Source organism: Vulpes lagopus, chromosome 11 (assembly GCF_018345385.1).
Source record: "Vulpes lagopus strain Blue_001 chromosome 11, ASM1834538v1, whole genome shotgun sequence".
In the NCBI taxonomy this organism is placed as follows: Eukaryota; Metazoa; Chordata; class Mammalia; order Carnivora; family Canidae; genus Vulpes; species Vulpes lagopus.
Genome location: NC_054834.1, coordinates 66,203,795 through 66,225,875, shown reverse-complemented (window position 1 = coordinate 66,225,875; position 22,081 = coordinate 66,203,795). Strand labels below are relative to the sequence as shown.

The 22,081-nt window shown below is 52.0% G+C and overlaps 1 protein-coding gene across 1 annotated transcript in view; it reads right to left on the bottom strand.

The window, feature by feature from the left end:
- The window catches only part of LRP4 (LDL receptor related protein 4), a 54,699-nt gene extending 33,799 nt beyond the window's left edge, over positions 1–20,900 (bottom strand). Inside the window, exons 1-13 of the mRNA XM_041722431.1 lie at positions 19,738–20,900; positions 7,717–7,863; positions 6,520–6,636; positions 6,145–6,258; positions 5,676–5,792; positions 5,224–5,352; positions 4,866–4,985; positions 4,332–4,457; positions 3,606–3,731; positions 3,280–3,414; positions 2,781–2,906; positions 2,232–2,462; positions 1,970–2,021 (exon numbers count right to left, since the gene is read on the bottom strand). Of these exons, the coding sequence (XP_041578365.1) occupies positions 1,970–2,021; positions 2,232–2,462; positions 2,781–2,906; positions 3,280–3,414; positions 3,606–3,731; positions 4,332–4,457; positions 4,866–4,985; positions 5,224–5,352; positions 5,676–5,792; positions 6,145–6,258; positions 6,520–6,636; positions 7,717–7,863; positions 19,738–19,999 (1,802 nt within the window). The 5' untranslated portion in view covers positions 20,000–20,900. The remainder of the gene's footprint in view (positions 1–1,969; positions 2,022–2,231; positions 2,463–2,780; positions 2,907–3,279; positions 3,415–3,605; positions 3,732–4,331; positions 4,458–4,865; positions 4,986–5,223; positions 5,353–5,675; positions 5,793–6,144; positions 6,259–6,519; positions 6,637–7,716; positions 7,864–19,737) is intronic.
- Positions 20,901–22,081: the final 1,181 nt, after the last annotated feature.

Below are 22,081 nucleotides of genomic sequence, written 5' to 3'. Positions count from 1 at the left end.
GAGGCAGAGGGAAAGGGAGAAGCAGACTCCCTGCCGAGCAAGGAGCCCAACATGGGGCTCAATCCCAGGACCCTGGAATCATGACCTGAGCCAAAGGCAGATGCTTAACTGACTGAGCCACCCAGGCACCTTTTATTATGCCATTTAAAATGCATCTCATTGGGCAGCCCCGGTGGCACAGTGGTTTAATGCCGGCTGCAGCCCGGGGTGTGATCCTGGAAACCCAGGATCTCCATGCACCGGGAGCCTGACGTGGGATTCGATCCCGGCTCTCCAGGATCGCGCCCTGGGCCAAAGGCAGGCGCCAAACCGCTGCGCCACCCAGGTATCCCGAGGAGAATATTCTTTTTTTTTAACGTATTTATGATAGTCACAGAGAGAGGGAGAGAGAGAGGCAGAGACATAGGCAGAGGGAGAAGCAGGCTCCATGCACCGGGAGCCTGACGTGGGATTCGATCCCGGCTCTCCAGGATCGCGCCCGGGGCCAAAGGCAGGCGCCAAACCGCTGCGCCACCCAGGTATCCCGAGGAGAATATTCTTTTTTTTTAACGTATTTATGATAGTCACAGAGAGAGGGAGAGAGAGAGGCAGAGACATAGGCAGAGGGAGAAGCAGGCTCCATGCACCGGGAGCCTGACGTGGGATTCGATCCCGGCTCTCCAGGATCGCGCCCTGGGCCAAAGGCAGGCGCCAAACCGCTGCGCCACCCAGGTATCCCGAGGAGAATATTCTTTTTTTTTAACGTATTTATGATAGTCACAGAGAGAGGGAGAGAGAGAGGCAGAGACATAGGCAGAGGGAGAAGCAGGCTCCATGCACCGGGAGCCTGACGTGGGATTCGATCCCGGCTCTCCAGGATCGCGCCCTGGGCCAAAGGCAGGCGCCAAACCGCTGCGCCACCCAGGTATCCCGAGGAGAATATTCTTTTTTTTTAACGTATTTATGATAGTCACAGAGAGAGGGAGAGAGAGAGGCAGAGACATAGGCAGAGGGAGAAGCAGGCTCCATGCACCGGGAGCCTGACGTGGGATTCGATCCCGGCTCTCCAGGATCGCGCCCTGGGCCAAAGGCAGGCGCCAAACCGCTGCGCCACCCAGGTATCCCGAGGAGAATATTCTTTTTTTTTAACGTATTTATGATAGTCACAGAGAGAGGGAGAGAGAGAGGCAGAGACATAGGCAGAGGGAGAAGCAGGCTCCATGCACCGGGAGCCTGACGTGGGATTCGATCCCGGCTCTCCAGGATCGCGCCCTGGGCCAAAGGCAGGCGCCAAACCGCTGCGCCACCCAGGTATCCCGAGGAGAATATTCTTTTTTTTTAACGTATTTATGATAGTCACAGAGAGAGGGAGAGAGAGAGGCAGAGACATAGGCAGAGGGAGAAGCAGGCTCCATGCACCGGGAGCCTGACGTGGGATTCGATCCCGGCTCTCCAGGATCGCGCCCTGGGCCAAAGGCAGGCGCCAAACCGCTGCGCCACCCAGGTATCCCGAGGAGAATATTCTTTTTTTTTAACGTATTTATGATAGTCACAGAGAGAGGGAGAGAGAGAGGCAGAGACATAGGCAGAGGGAGAAGCAGGCTCCATGCACCGGGAGCCTGACGTGGGATTCGATCCCGGCTCTCCAGGATCGCGCCCTGGGCCAAAGGCAGGCGCCAAACCGCTGCGCCACCCAGGTATCCCGAGGAGAATATTCTTTTTTTTTAACGTATTTATGATAGTCACACACACAGAGAGAGAGAGAGGCAGAGACATAGGCAGAGGGAGAAGCAGGCTCCATGCACCGGGAGCCTGACGTGGGATTCGATCCCGGGTCTCCAGGATCGCGCCCGGGGCCAAAGGCAGGCGCCAAACCGCTGCGCCACCCAGGTATCCCGAGGAGAATATTCTTAATACTGAGCAATCAAAACAAAGTTCTGAACTGAACCAAATGCTAAGACTTGCAGCAAATTGTAACTGTTGTCCATACATCTCTGATTTCAAATGATCACGTTCATTAAAATATCTCATTATTATTGAGCCTAATAACGACCAGATGTCATAAACCTGAACCCATCAAATTAATGTTTTCTCTATTAGAATTCCAACCAAGATTTCACTGAAGAAAAAGATGTTCTGCTGCCCAAGTCAGGCAAGTCACTTGATAGGCAAGTCACTATCCTGTTCCTTCCATGGTTGCTTTGCACATGATGTGGGCCTATCCTTCCCCCAACCAGGGCCTCATTCCCTACCTGGGCTCTCGAGCCCTGTAGACACAACCTCCTCCACATTGCTGCCATTGAGGTTGGCACGGAGGATCCGGTCCAGGGTGACATCTGACCAGAAGACAAGCTCGCGCCGGTGGTGGAAATCCAGGGCAATGGCGTTCTCCAGATTGTTGAGCAACAACGTGTACTCAGAGCGGTGCGGCAGCACCTGCCGGATGTCGATGCGATTGGCGAATAGTAGCACAGGCTCCGGCCCTGGGATGTGGCACAGAAATGGGGCCCCCACTGGGCTCCAGAGCTGCCCCTGACATCCATCAGCATGCACCCCAAGCTCCTCAGCTGACAAATGGGGCCCCCTGCCCATTAGGGCATGTCCAGACCTGCTGGCATCAGTATTGGAAAAGTGGCAGCCTCCAAAGTATACTCTCCCACCCACCCCACCCCAGCAGTTTTTCTTGGGGCCCAGAATGCAACTCACAGCTCTATTTTACTGATATGAAAACTCTCCCTACCTCTCAGCAAATCTCTATTCTCAGCCCTCTGCCCACCCAGCCGGACACGAAGGGCCCTTACCCAGAGCCTTGCAGCTGCGCCGGTCAGGCCGGAGCTCGTAGCCTGCTTCACACCAGCACTGGAAGGCCCCTTCGCTGTTGGTGCAGCCCTGGCTGCAATACCCCTCTTCCGCACATTCATTCACATCTGGGAGGACCCGGCAGGGTCAGGAGATCTCGGTTCTGCCATCCTCCCCGCCCCAACTTCCAGGCTGACTAGTTGTATCCCGGCCAACACACCCATCTTTTCTCTAGGCCTAGTGGGAAAACTATGTAACAAGTGGTTAAGAGCTTCAAGGTCATGGAGACCCAGGCTAGAATCCCAACTCTGCTCTCACCAGCTCTGTGGCCATCAGTAAGTTATTTAGCCTCTCTGGGCTTCGGTTTCCCCCTCTGTGAAACAGAAGGGGCAATCCCCTACCTCCTATGGTGATGATGACATGAGGTCAATGTCCGACCCAGAGGAAACATAGCTGCCTGTCTGCTGCCCCTGCCCAACTCCAAAGCAGGCCCGAGCTCACCTTGGCACATGTGCCCATCCTCGGTGAGCCGATAGCCTGTGTGGCAGGTACACTGCACCGCCCCCCGCACCATCTGGCACTTCTGGGCGCAGCCACCGTTGTTAACATTGCAGTTCTCCTCACCCGTCCGGGGCCCTGTGCCAGCCAAGCCAGAGATGGAAGTTGAGCCCAGAATCCTCCCCCAGACAGCCAAGTTGGCATTCCACCTGGACCCCGAAGAACAGCTCTGGAGGCTGTGAGAATCCCCAGGGAGGCTTCTCTTTGAACCACATGGGTGGGGTTCAGCCACAGACCATGGGTCAGGCCCGCCCACTGGGGACACTCACGGCAGTTCTGCTGTGGGCTTTCGTCACTGTTGTCTCCACAGTCGTTAACTCCATTGCACAGCTTCCTCTGCCCAATGCAGCGCCCGTTCCAGCACAGGAACTGATCTGAGGCACACTGGGGGCTTCCTGGACAGGGTGGGAGGCAAGCAAGGAGGGAGGGAGAGGCAGGTCACAGCAGAACAGGGCTTGGGTCAACAAAAGGATGGGAGCCTGTCATTTTCTAGGGTGAGCTGGAGACAGATGAGACTCAAGGTGGGAGGGTCAGGGTCCTGGGCAGGAAGCAGCTCAGACAGGGCTGGCTGAATGTCTGCGCTCGTTCACTCCCCAGGACACCACAGCGGGATAGTGAGGGACGTGGGACAGAATGAGAGAGTGCATCTGTGTGTCCTGTGCCCAGCGGCATGGCTAGGGCAGTGAGGGCTGTCAGCCACAGAGAACAATCCTCGCTCATTAGGCCAGAGCAACGGGTGGGCTGTCTGTGTAGGAGTCAGAACGTGAGAGGCTGCTGATGTTGTGTTCCAGGCTGTAAGGCTGTGCAGGTTAACAGATGCACCTGGATTTGACTCTGGTAACTGAGAAGGGCAGGAATAATCCAGGCCGTGGGCAAGATCTGGCTAAGCATCCCTGTAGCCCAGCTGGAATGGCAGCAGTGACATCCTCTTTCCATTCCTGTCCTCCAACCCAACCACAGGCTCAGGGGCCTGGGGTACCCCCGGGAGGCTCTACCTGTGTTCTCACAGTTCTCTTCATCACTGTTGTCTGCACAGTCATCCTCCCCATCACAGCGCCAGGACAGGCGGACGCAGCGACCTGACCGACAGCGGAACTGTTCTGCTGTACACATGGAGGTGGCTGGGCAAAGCAAAGGCCTAATGAAAGGCTGGCCCTGTTTTGGCCCGAGGTTCCACCCTGCTGCCCCAAACTGCATTTCATGCCAGCATCTGTGCCACTCTCCTGGTCGCAGTTGTTCCAAATGGCATCATTGTGAAAATCAGAAAAAGGCAACCTTTCCTCAAGATGCCTTCCTGCCATCCTTGAGAAAACTGCCACAACAAATATACAAATCTGTATGATTATAGAATATGTAGGTCCGCTATATGACTGGAATCCCTTTAGACGTACCACCTCTATGTCCTGCCCAACCTATACCACTGTCCACAATAGTCCTGTCCCATCTGTCTTTATCAATGGCGGCCTTTTTTGGCTCTACGAGCCCTTTCCCTATTTCCGGCCCAGCCCTTTGGCATTGTCTCCACTTACTGCAATTGCGCTCATCAGATTGGTCATCACAGTCCGCGTCGCCATCACAGCGCCAGCCTGCATTGATGCACAGGCCACTGTCACACATGAACTCCCCCGAGCGGCAGGGCTGGTGGGACGCTGGGGAAACAGGCAGGCTCCTGTCTTGAGCCAGTCCCTGGACACAGTGTCCAGGGCAGACCCGAAAGTCTAGCCCCAGCACCCGGTTCCTCCATCTCTGCCCAACAGGGAGCAGGGAATCTGGAAACTCCTCCCCTGAGCTCCTGCCCCAGCTGGCACCTGTGCCTTACCACCCTAGGAGTTCCTTGGGGCCTGGCCTCCCTCCCTCCTCCTCCACCCTGCTGGCCAGACCACTCACAGCAGTCGGACTCGTCTGACCAGTCTCCGCAGTCATCATCACCATCACAGTGGTAGATATCGAGGATGCAGCGGCCGTAGGCACACTGGAACTCCTCCAGGTTGCAGGGAGGCGCTGGCACTGCTGAGGCTGGAAGGCAGACAGGGGTAGGGAGGGGCATATACTCAGGCTTGGACAGAGAAGAGAGGCCCTGACTCCTCCAAGGGGTAGGATGTTCAGGCAAGGAAAGCAGGCTTCATTGGGGTCGACCCTGATGGACTGGTGCTGGTGGACCAAAATGAGCTGCCCCTCCGCACCTGGGGAACGTGCTTGCACCCTAGCTCAACCTCAGAGGTGCGGTTTTCCACCCTCCTGGCCCACTGTGTATGCACCCTGCAGCCTGGCCCTTGGCCCCTGGGATGCAGCCCTCTGCCCCAGCCCAGCCCACCAGCCTCGGTTCTGGGGCCACTCACGACAGCTCTCCTCGTCAGAGCCATCTTTGCAGTCGGTGTCGCCGTCACAGTACCAGTGCTCGGCGATGCAGCTTCCGTCACTGCAGCGGAATTCCTTGTCAGAGCACTTGCGCATGTCTGGGGGACGCAATGGGACAGCGATCCTGCAGGAGCCCCACAGGCCGCCCTCCTTTCATCGTGCCCAACGCCCACCCTCCCTGCCCCTGTGGGTCTGACCCAGTCCCTGCCAGACATCACAGACCTGGTGCAGACTGTGGAGGGGGTCACTGGAGCCCTGGAAAGACTGGGCCTGGGGCTCCTGTCCCGTGGTTCCCTGAGGTCTGCACTGCCCTGCCCCTCGGCCTTCCTTCAGCTGCTCTCTATCCAGGCAGTTCACAGTGCAGCTGTGCTAGAGCTGTTGCTGCCCATTCTCCCTGAGGCCAGGGCACCAGTAGCCATTCCACCCCCCCACCTCCAGAGCTCCACTCACCACACTGCTCATCACTGTTGTCACCGCAGTCATTGTCCCCGTCGCAGTGCCATAGGCTCCGGATGCAGTAGCCGTTCTGGCAGGGGAACTCATCCTCCTCACACTCCCGGGGGGCTGTGGGCACAGAGCAGTCAGGCTGCTGCAGGCCCAACAGAAAGCCCCATGGAACAGGGAAGTCGGGCTACTCCAACACTGCCCGGAGGAATCTGAAGCAGGGGGCCATCTCTTGGGTTCATCTAACCAAGAGGGGAGGTGAAAGGAGGGACAAAGAGCTGAAGACCCTAGAGTTGACGTGGGCTTGGGGCATCATTTTCTGATTGAAAATCCCTTCCCAGCAGAGCCTGATGGAGCCCGCCTGGCGCCACCAGCACTCACGACAGTCCTGCTCATCTGAGTCATCCTCACAGTCGTTGTCGCCATCACACACCCAGGAGCGGCGGATGCACTTGCCATTGTCACAGTGAAAGTCAAGAGGAGAACAGGTGGGCAGCACTGGGTCCCGGAAGAAGAAGGCAACGGGGAATCAGTCTGGTACACTTACTGAGACAGCCTTACCTGGGCTGGAAACCCTTTGCCAACACCTTTTATCCCACGTCTCCCCATGTGAACTACAGTCCTCCCTCGCAGGCTCCCATGCCTGCCCACAGGGCAGCACAACCTAAGGAACCCAAAACGACTAAAGAAAGCAGAGATAGAAACATGAGCAAGAAAAAGAGGTATACTATTTTTTTCTTTTTCTCCTGTTAAATGATGATGAACACATCTGGGCTCCATTTCCAGTTCTAGAATTCATTACTTATCACACTGAGCAAGTCAGTTACCATCTCTGAGCCATAGGTTCTCTGACTGTACAATGGGAGTAATTATACTTGGCTCACAGTGGTCTTTAGAGATAATGCACATGAAAGTGAGCCATTTATCATCACGATTAGCTGAACCGGTCAGGGTTAACAAGGTCCAGGTTGTAGCTTCATCTTATTACACTAATTAGCCACCCTCAGACATAGGTGCTATGCAGGTTGCACCCCTAAACCCAGACAACTGGCTCAGCAGTGACCGGTGTATAGATCCGAGGCAGGGTGCCCTGGCCTGTTGTGCATATATTAGGGGAAAGCAAGATTTAAAGAGAATATAAGATTTCTTACAAAGTTTATATTATTTAAAAAAAGATATGATTACACAGAATACCAGCATTAAAAACACAGAAATAATCTGCATCTACATATAGTATGCACAGTAAAAAATGCACAAATATGCAGGACAAATATACAAACATATATTCACATAAATACAGAGAGATCTATGTAAAGAGAATGCCTATAGTTTTCAAGGGTGTTTTCCTCCATACTTGTCACAGTTTGTTTTAATTGGGCATATCTGCATGAAAATAGAGGAAATACAAGAGGATTGGAGCCATATATATTGTGAAGAAACCACCCATCAGTTAGCATCTATCACCCTCACAGGAGTCCAATGCGCTGAGTCTGGCTCAGCCAGTGCACAGGACACCCTCAGACCCTCATCCCCGGGTCCCACTGCCGGAAGTGTGTAGGAGGGGAGGAGGGGACTTACTACATCCATCCTCATCGCTGTGGTCCCCGCAGTCATTGTCCCCATCACACTGCCACTGTGCAGGGATGCAGGTACACTCGCCGAGGGCGCTCACCGCACACGTGAAGTGGCTCCGACCACAAGCACACTCAGGGCTGCTGGCTAGGCCTGGGCAGAGGGGAAAGGAAGCAGTGAGGGCCCAGCTCCTACCCAACCAAAGCCCATTCCAGACAGTAAAGTAGAGGAGCCTAGTCTAGGGGCACATTTTCACCCAGGAGACCATGCAATCATGCCTTCCCCTTCTCCCAAGGCACAAATGGTCAAGAAGATAATCTGTGACTCTGGATTCATAAGCAGTAGGTACTTGCTCTAGGACTGGGCTTTTTGGTCCATACCCCCAAGAGACCAGAGATAAGTGATGCTACTCCAAGAGTTGATGCTCTTGGGGAAAAGGAGTAATGAGACAGAAAGGGTGATGCAGAGAGAAACTCAATACCCTTCCCTCCAAAGCAGCTTGATATATGGATGCTTTTGCCTCTAGCCACAACGAGGCCCTTGGTTGTTAGGTAGGGAGGGCAAAAAATAGTGGAATTAAAATGCTGGAGCCCCTTTTGGGATAAGGAATCCAGACAGGAGAGCGGGAAGCAGCACAGGCTGTTGTGAGTCTCCCGGTCAGAACACACCTTTGAGGAGGGTGACCAGGAGAAGCAGGGACCCAGGCTGAGGGGACTAGGCTGCCTCAGGGCAGAGTGACTGGGAGCAGTCAGAAGCTTCCCGCCTGTGGGACAGACTACAGCCCAGAGAAGGACGGCAGGAGCAGCCCCTCCCCCAGCCTCAGCAGCAAGCAGCTGGGCTTCCCTATTGAGCAAGGAGCTATCTGCCTGGCCAAGTCCCATGACTGGCTGCTGTGCCCCCTCCCCAGCGTGCCCAGCAGGATGCCCTGGGATGGCGTGTGAATGGCTCAGTGCCCTTGCTCCAGCCTCAGCTGGAACAAAGGGTCAGTCTCTCCCCCTCCTTGCAGTCATCTAACCCGCTGGGCTGCTGCAGCTGGGAAAGAAGGGTACCACCACTCATTGCTCATCTCTACCCCTTGCTTTCTTCTCCCCTTCCTCCCCTTAGCTGGGCCCTGCCCTCAGGCTGGGCTGGAACAGGGAAGGAATTAGGGCCCAGAATGAAAGGCTATACTGCTCTCTGCTCCAAAAACCAGGAGAGAGGGCTGGAGTCTGTCCCTCTCCACTCTAACCCCCAAAGGTAAGTGTGAGCATAGGGCATGGATAGATGGATAGATGGATGGATGGATGGATGGATGGATGGATGGCCAGCATTTAATATCAGTGAACTACTAAAACTATGGGCAAAATGTACATTTCTGGAGTAAAGGACCACAGATGTCACCAGATCCTCAACAGGGACCTCTCATTCCCCATTCCACAAGCTAAGGGAATCAGCTGCCCTAGAAAAGATGCTGGATCTCCTGTGGACACCAAAGGAATCCTTTTGAGAGGTGCAGCATCTCTATACTTTAAGAGGAAGGCTTTACTCCAAGCCCAGGGCTCCTGTCTGTCCAGGTCTCTCTGCAAGTGCAGGACAGAGTATTCTCCACCAGGGAAGCACTGAAGACCCGGCTGCCGCTGCCCCAGCCCCAGCCCCAGCCCCAGCCTCTTGGGTCAATTCTGAGAGCACTGAGGAGGGAAGGGGCTTTTTTCACACAGACCCTGAGCAACTTTTGTATTGTGACCGGCTCATCACAGCTCTAGGCACTACTTTAAGGAACTCTGGCTGGATGAAACAGCAAAGACTAAGGATTCCAAAGGACTCCATTCAGTGGGCTTCCCAACATGCAGATCCCCTTCACAGGGAGGAATGGTGAAGAGGAAAGATAAGACTAACTCAGTGATTCTCAAAGAGAGATGGTTTCTCCCCCAGGACGGTATTTGGCAAATGTGTGGAGACCTTTCTGGTTGTGGAGACTGGCGGTACTTCTGGCATCTAATGGGTAGAAGCCAGGGACACTGCCAGATATCCTACACTGTACAGGGCAGGCCCCCCCAACAAAGAAATGCTCCAGCCCCAGATGTCTATGGTTGAGAAAACAGCAGGGAGCAGGAGCTACACCAGCGTGAAACGTACGGTAAAGGGGGTGACAGGACCAGAGAGGAAGAATTGGGGGCTTGGGGAAGCAGGAGAGGAAAAAGCACCGGACCTGGAGCAGACAGACTGAGTGCCACCGACCAGCGGCGTGACCCCGCCGCTAAGTGACAAGTCGCTTAGCTCCCTGAGCCTCCGCTTCCTCATTTGTGAAAAGCCACAAGGACTGGACAAGAAGATAAATGTGGACGAAGCTAACCTCGGGCCCTGGCACACCGAAGATGCTCAATCAATGCAGGCTGGGGGTGTGGATGGCTGCAGATGCAGGGGTTAAATTTTCCCCAAACGCCTTGATTTTAAGAACCCGAGCACCAGGATTAGGAGAGTAAGAATAGCAGTATTGTGGTGCTGCGTGCAAGTTAAAAAGAATACTGAAGGTGGAAGGAGCCTTCAGTTTTAGGTTGATTTTTTCTTGTAGGCCCCACCCCCGCCCTTGGCTGCATGATAAAAGAAGTCCTGATTTCCCCTAGCAGATCTCAGGAACAAAGCATTCCATCGGGTGGGCATGAGTTAGTTGCAGGCGGCTGAAGAGTCCCAACTTCCTGCGTGTCAGAGAAACACATGAAGGTCAGGCAGCCACATCAGGCAAACCCTGGGCCTGGGCCTTCTTATGGTAAACAGACACGTAATGCCCTGAAAAGCCAGCTCTTGGTACAACTGCTGCCTCCTCTGGGATTCCCAGAGGTGAAATTCTGCGTTTTCACGCAAGTCCTGGCTGTGCAATCAGAAAGGACAGCTTTTAACCCTTTTGAATAAAAAGAGTAAAGAAAGGAACTGGATGAGTGCAGGTGGCACGCACAGTCTTCACTTTGGAAAGCGTTAAGTTAGAGTATTCAGCTATGCTCTTGGCCTTGAAAGCAATTTCTCAGTCATGCTCCCTCTTCAGCCTCCACGGACTTGGGCCTTTTGACCTAAAGCAATTCAATGAAGAGATCTCCCCCCAAAGTGTTCCCTACCCTTGGTAGGCAAATCATCTGGTTTTGGGGATACATGTGAATGGGCTCATAGGGTATTCCTGAGAGGTTAACCAAAATCCCACTACTTAATACCTCACTTCCCTTGCCTCGGCCACCTTACCAATTCTTCATGGCTTTCTTTTGAAGAAAAGAAGAGAAACATCCATTTGGTATACCAGATATAGTGGAACACTATAGTAAAGAGCATAGATTCTGGAATCGGAGAGACTGGACTTCAAGTCCTAGTTCTACCACCAACTCCACAACTTTGAGCAAGTTGATTAAGGTCTCTGAACCTCAGTTTCCTCATCCATAAAATGGGACTCCATGTAAACAGCTTAGCACAGGACTGGTATATGGCAAAAGTTTTATAACAACACAACCATCATTTACTGAGTATGTACTTACCAGGTGCCCTTCAAATACTTTTCTAAGTGCTTTTCTGATGCTACATCCTTGAAAGCTCTCAACAACCCTGGGAGGTGACATTGCTATTACTGTCACCACTTTACACTTAAAGAGATTGAGGCACAGAGAGGTGAAGTCTGTTGACAGGTCACACAGGTACTAAGGATTGAAGCCAGCATTCACACCCAGGCAGATTGATCCCAGAGCCTCTTCCCTTAATCACTTCATTACACTGCCTCCCAATAAGCTGCATTGCTTTTATGAGAATTTCCAAAACTCTGAGATCAAAAAAGGGAATTTACCACACTGAGACTTCTGGATCCCTATCCTTTATGCATTCTCGATTAGCAAATACGCACTGTGTTTATAGATCTCAAGTAGTGACCTCTCCTGCTTACTGCTCAGACTAAAGACCAATGTCTCTTGCCCTAAGGTAAAGAAAGTAATGAAGCAGGGACAGTCTGTAGCCTCAGCCTTTTGAACCAGGGCCTCCATGTTTTGTTGATCCAGAAGGGAACAGGGCTTCTGACAACAAATAGTAATATTTTGCAGTTACTCTTTAGAGGGTTTTTTTTTTTAAGAATTTATTTATTTATTTATTTATTTATTTATTTATTTGAGAAAGAGCACAGAGGGAAAGTGAGAAAAAGAAGCAGACTCCCTGCTGAGTAGAGAGCCCCATGGGGGGGCTCAATCTCAAGACCTTGAGATCATGACCTGAGCCAAACAAAGGCAGACACCCAACTGACTGAGCCACTCAGGCACCCCTACTCTTTTTAGAGTTCACAGGCTACTTTTACATGCATATTTGCATTCACCTTTAATCATTACAATAACCTAAGTAGTTACTGCAGTCCCCACTCCATGGGTAAGGTCATCCGCTTTGGCCAAGGTCATGGGGTAAATAGGAAGAGCCAGGATGACAGCCGCATTCTGACCCTAACACCAGTATTCTCCTAATGTGATCTCACAATCTGGACCTGCAACAAGCTTCTCAGATGACACTGATGCACACTTAAGGTTAGAGAGGCACTGCTCTCCACCATCCCATAGAACACTCTGCTGGAGGGAGGGGATACACCAGTCACTTAGAGGCCCAAGGTGGACAGGGACTGTACACAGCTACAGAGCAGCTTTTTCAGGTTGAACCAGAAATGAGAAGGCTTAAGGAGTGTCCTGTGAATGCTGGGATAGGACGGCTACCAGTGGGGAAAGGATTACAATGGAAAGGGAGGAACGAACCATCACTCACTCATATCAGGCAAGAGTTCTTGCAACATACCAAAGCTCTCCTCTCTCCTCCTGCCCACTGGTGGCCATGGTGAGGATATAAACCTTATTTCATGAGGACAAATTATGTGAAATGAAATCAGCTTAATCCAGGCCAATCAAGAGACCAATCTACTGATTTCAGCTGCTTGGGCAGCCTATGCAGTCCGTGTCTCTCACTGAAAGGGATGCCCATGGAGCAAGACAAAACTGACATAACTAAAAGGAGTGGCAGCAAGGAGCCACTTGGAAATGGATTTCACCTTAACCACAAGATATCTGGAATTAGGGGAACCCTGGGCACCGATAAACACCCCTGTTTCAAAGGACAGAGCTTGGGGATCTCTGGGTGGTTCAGCGGTTTGGTGCCTGCCTTCGGCCCAGGGCGTGACCCTGGAGTCTGGGGATCGAGTCCCACGTCAGGCTCCTTGCATGGAGCCTGCTTCTCCCTCTGCCTGTGTCTCTGTGTCTCTCATGAATAAATGAATGAAATTTATTTTTAAAAAAAATCAAAGGACAGAGCTTGCTTAGAAAACATCAGAACCAACACCAAAAAAGTAAATGGTTGGCAGAGGAGGCCAGGAAGTGCACCCTTTCCTGAGGCTGCCCCATCTGGGCCTACGTGGTCCCAGATGAATTGAAAGCCCCTGGTCCATGCTCCAGAGGCCCCCTTGTGCCTCCTCTTGTGGTAGCATTTAGCCTGCTATGGGATCACTGTTCACTTAACAGACTATAAGCCTCCTGGCAGCTGGAACTATATGACACAGAGTTTTGTCTTTGTATTCACAGTGCACAGTTCAATGCTTGGTGTGTAGTAGTTGATCAATACGAGTTTATAAAATGAGTGAGTGATACATTGAGCTAGAGTCTTGTGCGAGTTGGAATCAAAGGAAAAATGAAGCCCAGAATAACAGAAATAAAAGTAATTATTTCCTACCTAATCTGTATCAAAGAAAACAGGAATCTTCTTTGTAAGGTGGTGTCCTAGACCTATCCAGTTCAAGATCACCCCCTTCTCCTACAAGAGTTCCTTTCTATCACTGTATGGTCAGGCTGTAGTACTGGCATGCTATGATTCTACTTATTTCTATCCCTAAATACCTAGAGGCCAGCTTTACCTGGTTTGAAAATCTACCTGGTGAAATATTCTAGTGGGCTGCCTCAGTAATGGGCAGCTTTAGACACATGATTACTGGTCCCATCAAGTTCAGCCCTTTCTTACCACTCATTTTTTTTAAAGATTTTATTTATTTATTAGAGGGAGAAAAAGAGAGAGTGCATGAGTAAGGGGGAGAGGAAGAAGCAGGCTCCCCACTGAGCAGAGAGCTCTACATGGGGCTCAGTCCCAGGACCCTGGTATCATGACCTAAGCCAAAGGCATATTCTTAAACAACTGGGTCACCCAGGTGCCCCATCTTTTGCCACTCTTAACCACAGAAAAGAAGTTCATAAAGGTCAGCCTCCAAAGTTATGAGGCAGGAGAGCATATATGAGCATGGGAACAAAACTAAGCTAGTTCCTAGGCATGTTGCTTAAATCTCTTTTACCTTAGTTTCTCATCAGAAAATCAAGATAAGCATAGCCCCTACCTCACACAGACACTACAAGAGTTAAATTAGTTAATTCATAGAAAGCACTTAGCATAATGCCTTACACATACTAAGCTCTCAGTAAATGACAGGTCTTGCTATGACTATGATAGAACTTGACTCACCCAGAATTGTCTTATCTAGCCACCTCATGATTAAGCCCCACTATTTCAGGGCTTGAAATGTCTAAAACCCCTACTGTGGGCCAAGCTGCAAGGCCCCTCCACGGTTTAAGCTGGTGGCATGAATGACCTCAAGAACGGGTAGACAAAGGTACTGTGGCAAGAGTCCTGTATCAGTGCCTTTCTCTGGAGAAGCTCGAGGCACCAAGTATCCTTTACTCTTGTCTCATTTATGATCAACCCATTCCTAGGAGGCAAGTATAGAAAAGAGCATTCAGAACCTAAATCACAGAGCAATTCAGAAATGGATTAGCTTCCTCTATTGCAAAATGGGGGTAATAATAGTACCTTTTTCACAGGATTGCTGCGATGTTTAAATGAAATAATACATATGAAATACACAGTAAGGAGCTTTACTGTTATTATTAATCCCATCATCTTCACTTGGATGTGTCCTCTCAACCCAGTAATGTAGCTATGATGGAGTTAGGCTGTCTCTAGCCAGGTCCTCAAAAGTCTATTCACCCTCCCCAGCAGCTCAGTCAATAGATTTCACAAATCCAACATGGCTTGAATGTGGCTGTGCTCAAAATATTGCTTTCCTCTCCCCCTAACCTCTCAAAACACAAGGTCCATATTGTAATACATGGTTTCACAAGAGCAACACGTCTCTTCCTGGGAGCTTTTTATTTATTTTATTTATTTATTTTTAAAAATTTTATTTATTTGTTCATGAGAGACACACACACACACACACAGAGAGAGAGAGAGAGAGAGAGAGAGGCAGAGACACGGGCAGAGAGAGAAGCAGGGTCCCAGCAGGGAGCCCGATGTGGGACTGGATCCCAGATCCCAGGATCACGAACTGAGCCGAAGGCAGGAGCCCAACTGCTGAGCCACCCACACATCCCCTGGGAGCTTTTTTTTTTTTTCCCCCTGGAAGCTTTTTTAAAGCCTCCTCCTGGGGCTCCTGGGTGGCTTAGTTGGTTAAGCATCCAACTCTTGATTTTGGCTCAGGTCATGATCTCAGGGTAGTGAGATTGAGCCCCATTTTAGACTCCATGCTGGGCATGGAGCCTACTTGAGGTTCTCTAGCTCCGTCTCCTACCCCTACCCCTAAATAAATAAATAAGTAAAGCCCTCCTCCATCAAAAGCACTGAAAAGTTACTCTTTACGCATTGAGATTCCATGAGAAGATGAAAACAGGGAGGGGAAGTCAATCCAAAATAAAATATAGATAATCCCAATCTAGATCCTTTGTTACAGCTTGGATGTAAAGTATTCCATACTAAGGGGTAGTATGGGTGAAAGGCTTAATAGTTATGGCTCTAGGTTCAAATCCTGAGTCACTCACTAGCTGTGTGACATAAACTGCTCTGAGCCTTAGTTTCCCATCTGTAAGACAGGAACCTAACAGTACCTACCTTATCAGGACACTGAAAGGGGTAAATGTGATAATATACCATAATTACCACAGTGCCAGGGATATAGCAAAATATTTGAAAATGTTAACTGCCCCAGAAGTACTTTTGTATTAGTTAAACCACATGTCCCAGTTTGTGACACAAGAATGGTTAGCAGCGATTCTTCCCAAAGAGCAGAAATTCTTATTTGGGCGAGATACATTTTAGAACCTCACTTTTGGGACCCCTGGGTGGCTCAGAAGTTGAGTGTCTGCCTTTGGCTCAGGGTGTGATCCCGGGATTGGGGTCCCTCGCCCCCCATAGGGCTCCCTGCAGGAGGCCTGCTTCTCCCTCTGTGTCTCTGCCTCTGTGTGTGTGTGTCTCTCGTGAATAAATAAATAAAATCTTAAAAAAAAAAAAAAAAAGAACCATTCACTTGTACCACCTCTCTGAACCTGTAGGTGAAACTTCTTTAAACTGCCTGAGGTGTGGGAGGGTTGGGGTGTGTGTGGAAAGAAGTGGAGAGAATTTCCCTTGCTTATCTGCTAGGCTTATGGATATTATAATCTGGTGTCTGTATTTGGTCTCCAGAAGGCTGTAGTCAACCCAACAGAGAAACTATCTCTTGTCCTCATCCATGTCCAAAAAGTGGTGGCAGTCAGGCTCCTAAGGCTGAGGCCAACCGAGGGAGCACTTAGAGCCACCCCCACCTCCCCCGGTGGGGGTGGGGGGGTGGGGAGACCTGGCAGGAAATGAAGCTGGTGAGCTTGGAGAGGCACTTAGGATCTCCAAGCTTTATTTCACGTGCTGATCAGGTGTCTTTCTCAGTATCCTACTCAGTACCTGCCTGAGCCTACAGAGGGACAGTCCCTCTTCTCCAAAAAAGTTCTGCCTTGAGCCTAGAGCTTCTCTGCCCCAGAAAACCTCTGCTGATAAATTATGCAGCAGCACCTTTGTGTCACTGCCTCCCAGCCAGATGGGAGGTTTGCTCCCAGTCTTTTGTTTCCGGCTTTGCTCGCAGCTCAGATCCTTGGCTCTGCGCAGAGGTGAGGGGGGAGCTCCTGTAGGCCAAGTCAGGGCTTGCAGTAAGTCCCAGGGAGGCTTTCCCCAGCTGGGTCTCAGGCAGCCCTGCCTTGCCTCACTCTGACCCGAATGAGCAGGGAAATGAGTGTTAGGGACGCTTATTGTCAATCCACTCAGCTATGAGAATGCCTAAGTGCAGTGAAAGAATGAGGTTTGCTCGGAAAGGCATAAGAGGTGCCCAAGGGCACCTAAGATGTTTGCTTCTTGCTAAATCAAAAATGCAGAACAGAAAATGGAGTCAACCGACCGCCAGGAAGGCCAGCGAATCAGCTCTTCTGACCGGCTGCTCTTGGTTACGGTCAACTTTACGCGGCCCCCAAAAACATCACATCACTGGCACCAACTTAAAAGGAAGAAACAAAGAGACAACAGGGGTCAAACTTTGGGGTGGAGGAGATGGGGGCTGAGGGTGGGGGCGAGTCATGGGCTTGAGACCCACATCAATTATCCCTGCACACTGACAGGATTCCTGATTGAAGACGGTAGTCATGAAGGAAGGCGGCACTACAATGGCCCAGCCCCCAAATTGGGGCAATTACTACCTTATGAGCTCTGAGGCCTGACTGACTCCTTTTCCCAGGCCAGGGGGAGGGAGAGCTTGGAATTCTAAACTGTTCCAGCTACAAGAGACCTCAGCCAGCACCTCTCACCCTAGGTCACAGCAACCTTGGAGTGAGATGCCTGGCCACATCCCTAACCACAGAGCTTTTAACAAGGAAGCTCCCAGAGGAAAACCCCATCTTCCAGGACCTCTCCCGGGAGAAATAGGGTGGCATGAGCTCCCTAGACTCATGGTATAACTTAACAGATTTATTTTCTGTTAGTGTGGACAGAAGGGAACTATACTTAGGTTTCATTAGGTTTTCAAGGTGAGGTGGGAAGAAGGGGCAAAATCTTTAAAAGAGAAGAGCAAAAATAAACAGTTGAATGAATGAACGGCTGACCTTCCATTTTAGCACATGACACTATATAGTATAATGATTTGTTTACCTGGCTCCCATAGTCCAAAGGTAAGAATCATCTCTAATCTACTTATGCAAACTTGCTAACAAACAGCTAACATTTTCCTAAACCTGTAGTAACACAGTAGTCTGTGCTAAATGGTTTCAATATACATAAATATTATCTCATTTAATTTTTTAAAAAGATTTTATTTATTTATTCATGAGAGACACAGAGAGAAAGAGGAAGAGACACAGGCGGAGGGAGAAGCAGGCTGCATGCAGGAAGCCCAATGCAAGACTTGATCCTGGGACCCCAGGATCATGCCCTGGGCCGAAGGCAGGCGCTAAACCACTGAGTCACCCAGGGATCCCCTCATTTAATTTTTATAATATTCTCACATGATACTTTATTACTACTCCAGCTCTCCCCTCATTTACAGGTAAGAACCTTGAAGTTCAAGGAGATTAAGTGTTTTGCACAGGGTCACCAAGAAATGCTGAAGCCAAGATTCAAACCCCAGTACGCTGGTGCTTCTTAATCACTGCACTATGTACATGCTGATTAAGATTAGTGCTTGGCAAATGTGTGTTTGCTGAATGAATGAACAAATGAATGGGTATAAAACCCAATTTAGGGATTGCTCCTGAGTGTATCTAGGAGAAAGAATCTGGCCCTGTCAGCTCTAAGCTGGATGGAGAGTGGCAAGCACAGGCAGTCATTGGAGCTATTTATAGGGCCAAACCTGGGCTCTGTCAGCCAACCAGTCAGCAAGAAGTCTTTCCTGGGACACAGAATCCCACTAGGCTGAGAAGGGGAGAAGGACTTCCCATGCTGAAAATGAGGTGAGACACAGTTTGGGGCCCAGATGGCCCATGCCTAAGCAACTGTGGCAAAACTTGCAGCTAGGCTTCACCAAGGAATGTAGAGATTGTGGCTAGAACAGGCTTTAACAGACTAACTCAACCAAGGACATGGAACTGTCTCCTAATTATGAGATGTGCCTGATTATTAAAAAAGACAAGACTTCTTAAAGTAGTCCCTGAAATTCCCTATTCAGGAAGCCCCTAGCATTGATCTTCACTTCAAAGGAGAAGCAACAGAGCCAATCTTTCCTATTTTTCTTCTTAAGGATCAAGGTTAGCAGCCAATCAGTAGAGAGAGTGAGCAAAGACCTATAAAATATCCTGTCCTCTGTGACCTTCTGTGTTCTTTGCAGGCCCAGAGGATGGACATGCCCAACGTGTTCTGTATCAGACATAGCCAGGCTGGTTCCCTTGCACCTGTCATTCTTAATACCATGTGCCAGTCCCAAAGATGTTATCTGATATTCAACAGGGGACAGAAGAGGAAATCCAAAATCAGTGACAAGCCAAGCATCTTTCACAAGTCCAACAAGATCAGGGACAAGGTCAACCAAACACCATGACAACAGCCAGATGGAAAGGAGACCAGTCTCAGTTCTAACTCAACTTCAGAAACAGCCTTCAGAAACATCTACCTAAGCACCTCGGCAGAGTTTTCAACTTTTTTGCTTACCTGGAAGAGATCTCCAGGACAAACATGGTTGCTACTCTCCCAGTGGTGGTAGGCTGTAGGAGGCCTCAAGAGAAGGATACCCTCAACCCTCAGGAGAGAGATACCCAGGACTATTGCAATCAAGTTTCCTAACAAAAACCTTTACGGTTGGAGTGTTATGTAGGCTCAGGCCAAACACACAGGTTCTAGAAAAAGCCCATAGGACTAGCAGCAACCAAATAAGCACTTTAAACAATTGCATTAATACCATAAAACACTGTCTTCTCCATGAGCCCCTGGAACACAGCGTTAGGGACGCTGATTGGTCATATTTCTGGTTGGGCAACTGCTCGATCTCATTGGTGAACCATGACTCTGTCCTCTCCTCTGCTCCTCTCCTCCCTCAGACCTCCAAGGATGATCCAGTATCAGGCTAGGGGAAGTTTAGATCTCCGTGCCACTGAGTGTCCTTACACATGCTCACAGAAAGTCCCCACGCTCCGAAGTTTCTATTAAACTCTGTCCTTCAAAAGAACCCAACAGAGTTATCAAGAACCCTCCCATCCTTTTTCTGTGAAGCATTCAATAGACACAATTTTCTACCTCCATTCTCAGTGCAGATGAGTGTACGCAGTTTTGACAGCTCTGGAGCAATAAAATCCTCTTGGCCAGTCTCAGCCCAGAACCTTCCAGCTCCACTTTCCCTAGGGCAGAAGGCGACAATCTCCTCTCTGGTTTTGTTGGTATCCGTTTTAGCCTTTTTTTTTTTTTTTTTTTTTTTCTTTTTTCTTTTTTTCCCAGTGCCGTGCCATTTCCCTTGATCTTTTTCAAAACTTCCTCCAGGGGGCCGAGAGGAAAGTTCCATCCCCTTCTCTTGCAGCCCGAAGGGGGAAACCCCCCAAAAAGCATAGCTGTCCCTTTAAGGGGCCCATGTGGTGGGAAGAGCAGCTACATTCCTACCCCAGTAGGGCCGCTGTCCCGACACGCCAAAGAGGCTACAAATAACCTTCTAGGAGAGAGCCCGGGAGGGGGAGAGCACAGTGCGCGGAGGAACGTGGCTCCGCCGGGCTACTCCGCGGGAGGAAGAGCGGAGAGAAAGAGCTCAGTCGGCGTTAGCGAGCGCATGGAGAAAGTCGTTCAAAACCCTCGGGTAGTTTAAATAACAGACACCAGAACTCTGTTTTGGATTTGGGAGGTAAACCAATCTTTAAAACGAGTGCCCAGGCATCTCCACGCCCTGCCAGGCAAGTTCCGAGGTCCGCACGATTTCCACACGAGCTCCCGCACGCTGAAGAAAGGACTGGTGCAGGCAAGGCCGGGGTCTGGGGACCCCTCCATATTCTGAACCCCACCTCCCCCCCTCCGGGTTGCAAGAATGAGAAGATTCGGATCTCCACCCCCCCTCCCCGGTTGAATAGGGTTGGGGTTCAAAGATCAAAGTTCTTTGATCTCTGGGCACAAACTAGAGGCAGCTGCTAAATCACGGGGTACACCCACTGTGCTAGGCGGCTGCGGAGAAACAGATTCCACTGGAGCCCTAATCACACACAACAGTTGCGTACGGGCACCAAACAAGTCATTAATAAGGAGCAGATGAAGCAGCAGTTCTGCTGCCACCCGTCCAGCCCCCCCGAGGGCCACAGCGCGGACCGGGAGGCTGCCTTCTCTGCTGTGGGGCGATACCCGCCCCCCGCCCCACTACTCCGGCCAGGACGGATCTGCGGGAGCCTTCCAGCAGTTTCTTCCCAGTGTCCCTCCTCTGCCCCTTTTCCAGCCCGGTTCCCCCCCCCCCCCGCATCCCCCCCCCACCACCGGGAAGCATCCAGGGCAGGAAGCTGATTGGTCGCAGCCAGAAGAGGGAACCCAAAACACCACTAAGGGGAGATGCTGCGAGCAGGCAGGCAGCACCCAGAGACCCTCGGTGGCAGCAAGGTCTGGAGTCCGAGGAACTGTTCCCCGAGTAGAGGAATCCCCAGTGCCCAAGCATTCCGACTCCACCGGGCCCCGCCCCTGCCAGGAGGGCTTTTCACGATTTCTGGTTTAGCGACCCTCGTCCCCCGCCTCCCTTTCTTCGCACACATTCATTCGCATCAAGGACACAGAGACCCCGTCTTAACCTGAAAGGGAAGCAGCCCCCAGTTCTTCAAAGAGCGGCGAGGGCAGGCGAGCGGGAGCCCGGATCTGCCCCGAGCCCGGCCCGGCCCGAGCCGAGCCGAGCCGAGCCGAGCCGAGCCGAGCCGAGCCGAGCCGGGGAGCTCCGCCGCCGCCGCCCCGCTCGGGCTGGCGCAGCCGGGGGCGCCCCCGCTCCTCTCCCAGCACGCACGCTCGCGGTGAGCGCTTGGAGCGAGGGCGCAGGGTCCCAGGCCCCAGCCCGCGCCGCGCGGCTTTCGGGAGCGGAGTCCTGCGGCGGCCGGACCCACGGGCAAACTTTGCCGGCCGGCCGGGCTGCGCGGACGCCGCGGCGCCGCTTACCGTGTGCGCAGAGCAGGGCGCCAAGCAGCAGCGCGCCCCACCGCCGCCTCATGGTGCCGCGGCCGCCGCCGGCGCTCCCTGTCGGCTGGGGGGTCCCGCCGGCTCCCGCGGGACGGCGCGGCGGACGGAGTCGGCGCAGGGTCCCGGCGGGGAAGCGTCCGGGTCCGCGGCGGCCGGCGCGCCCCGCGAGTCGCCCTCCGGCCGCGGCTGCCTCCAGTGCTGCCGGAGCCGGAGCCGGAGCCGAAGCCGAAGCCGCCCCTCCAGGGGACCGGGAGGGGGTGTCCCGGGCCAGGCCGCCCCGCCCCCCGCGCCGCAGCCCCCGCCACCGCCACCGCGCCTGGGCCCGCCCCCAGCGCCGGGCCGGCCCCTTCCCGCCCTCGGCCCCCGCCCCCCGGTCCCCGGCCCCCACCCGCCAGCGCCTCCTGCGCTGGCCCCGCTGGCCCCGCTGGTCCTCCGGCCGCCCCCACATTCCTAG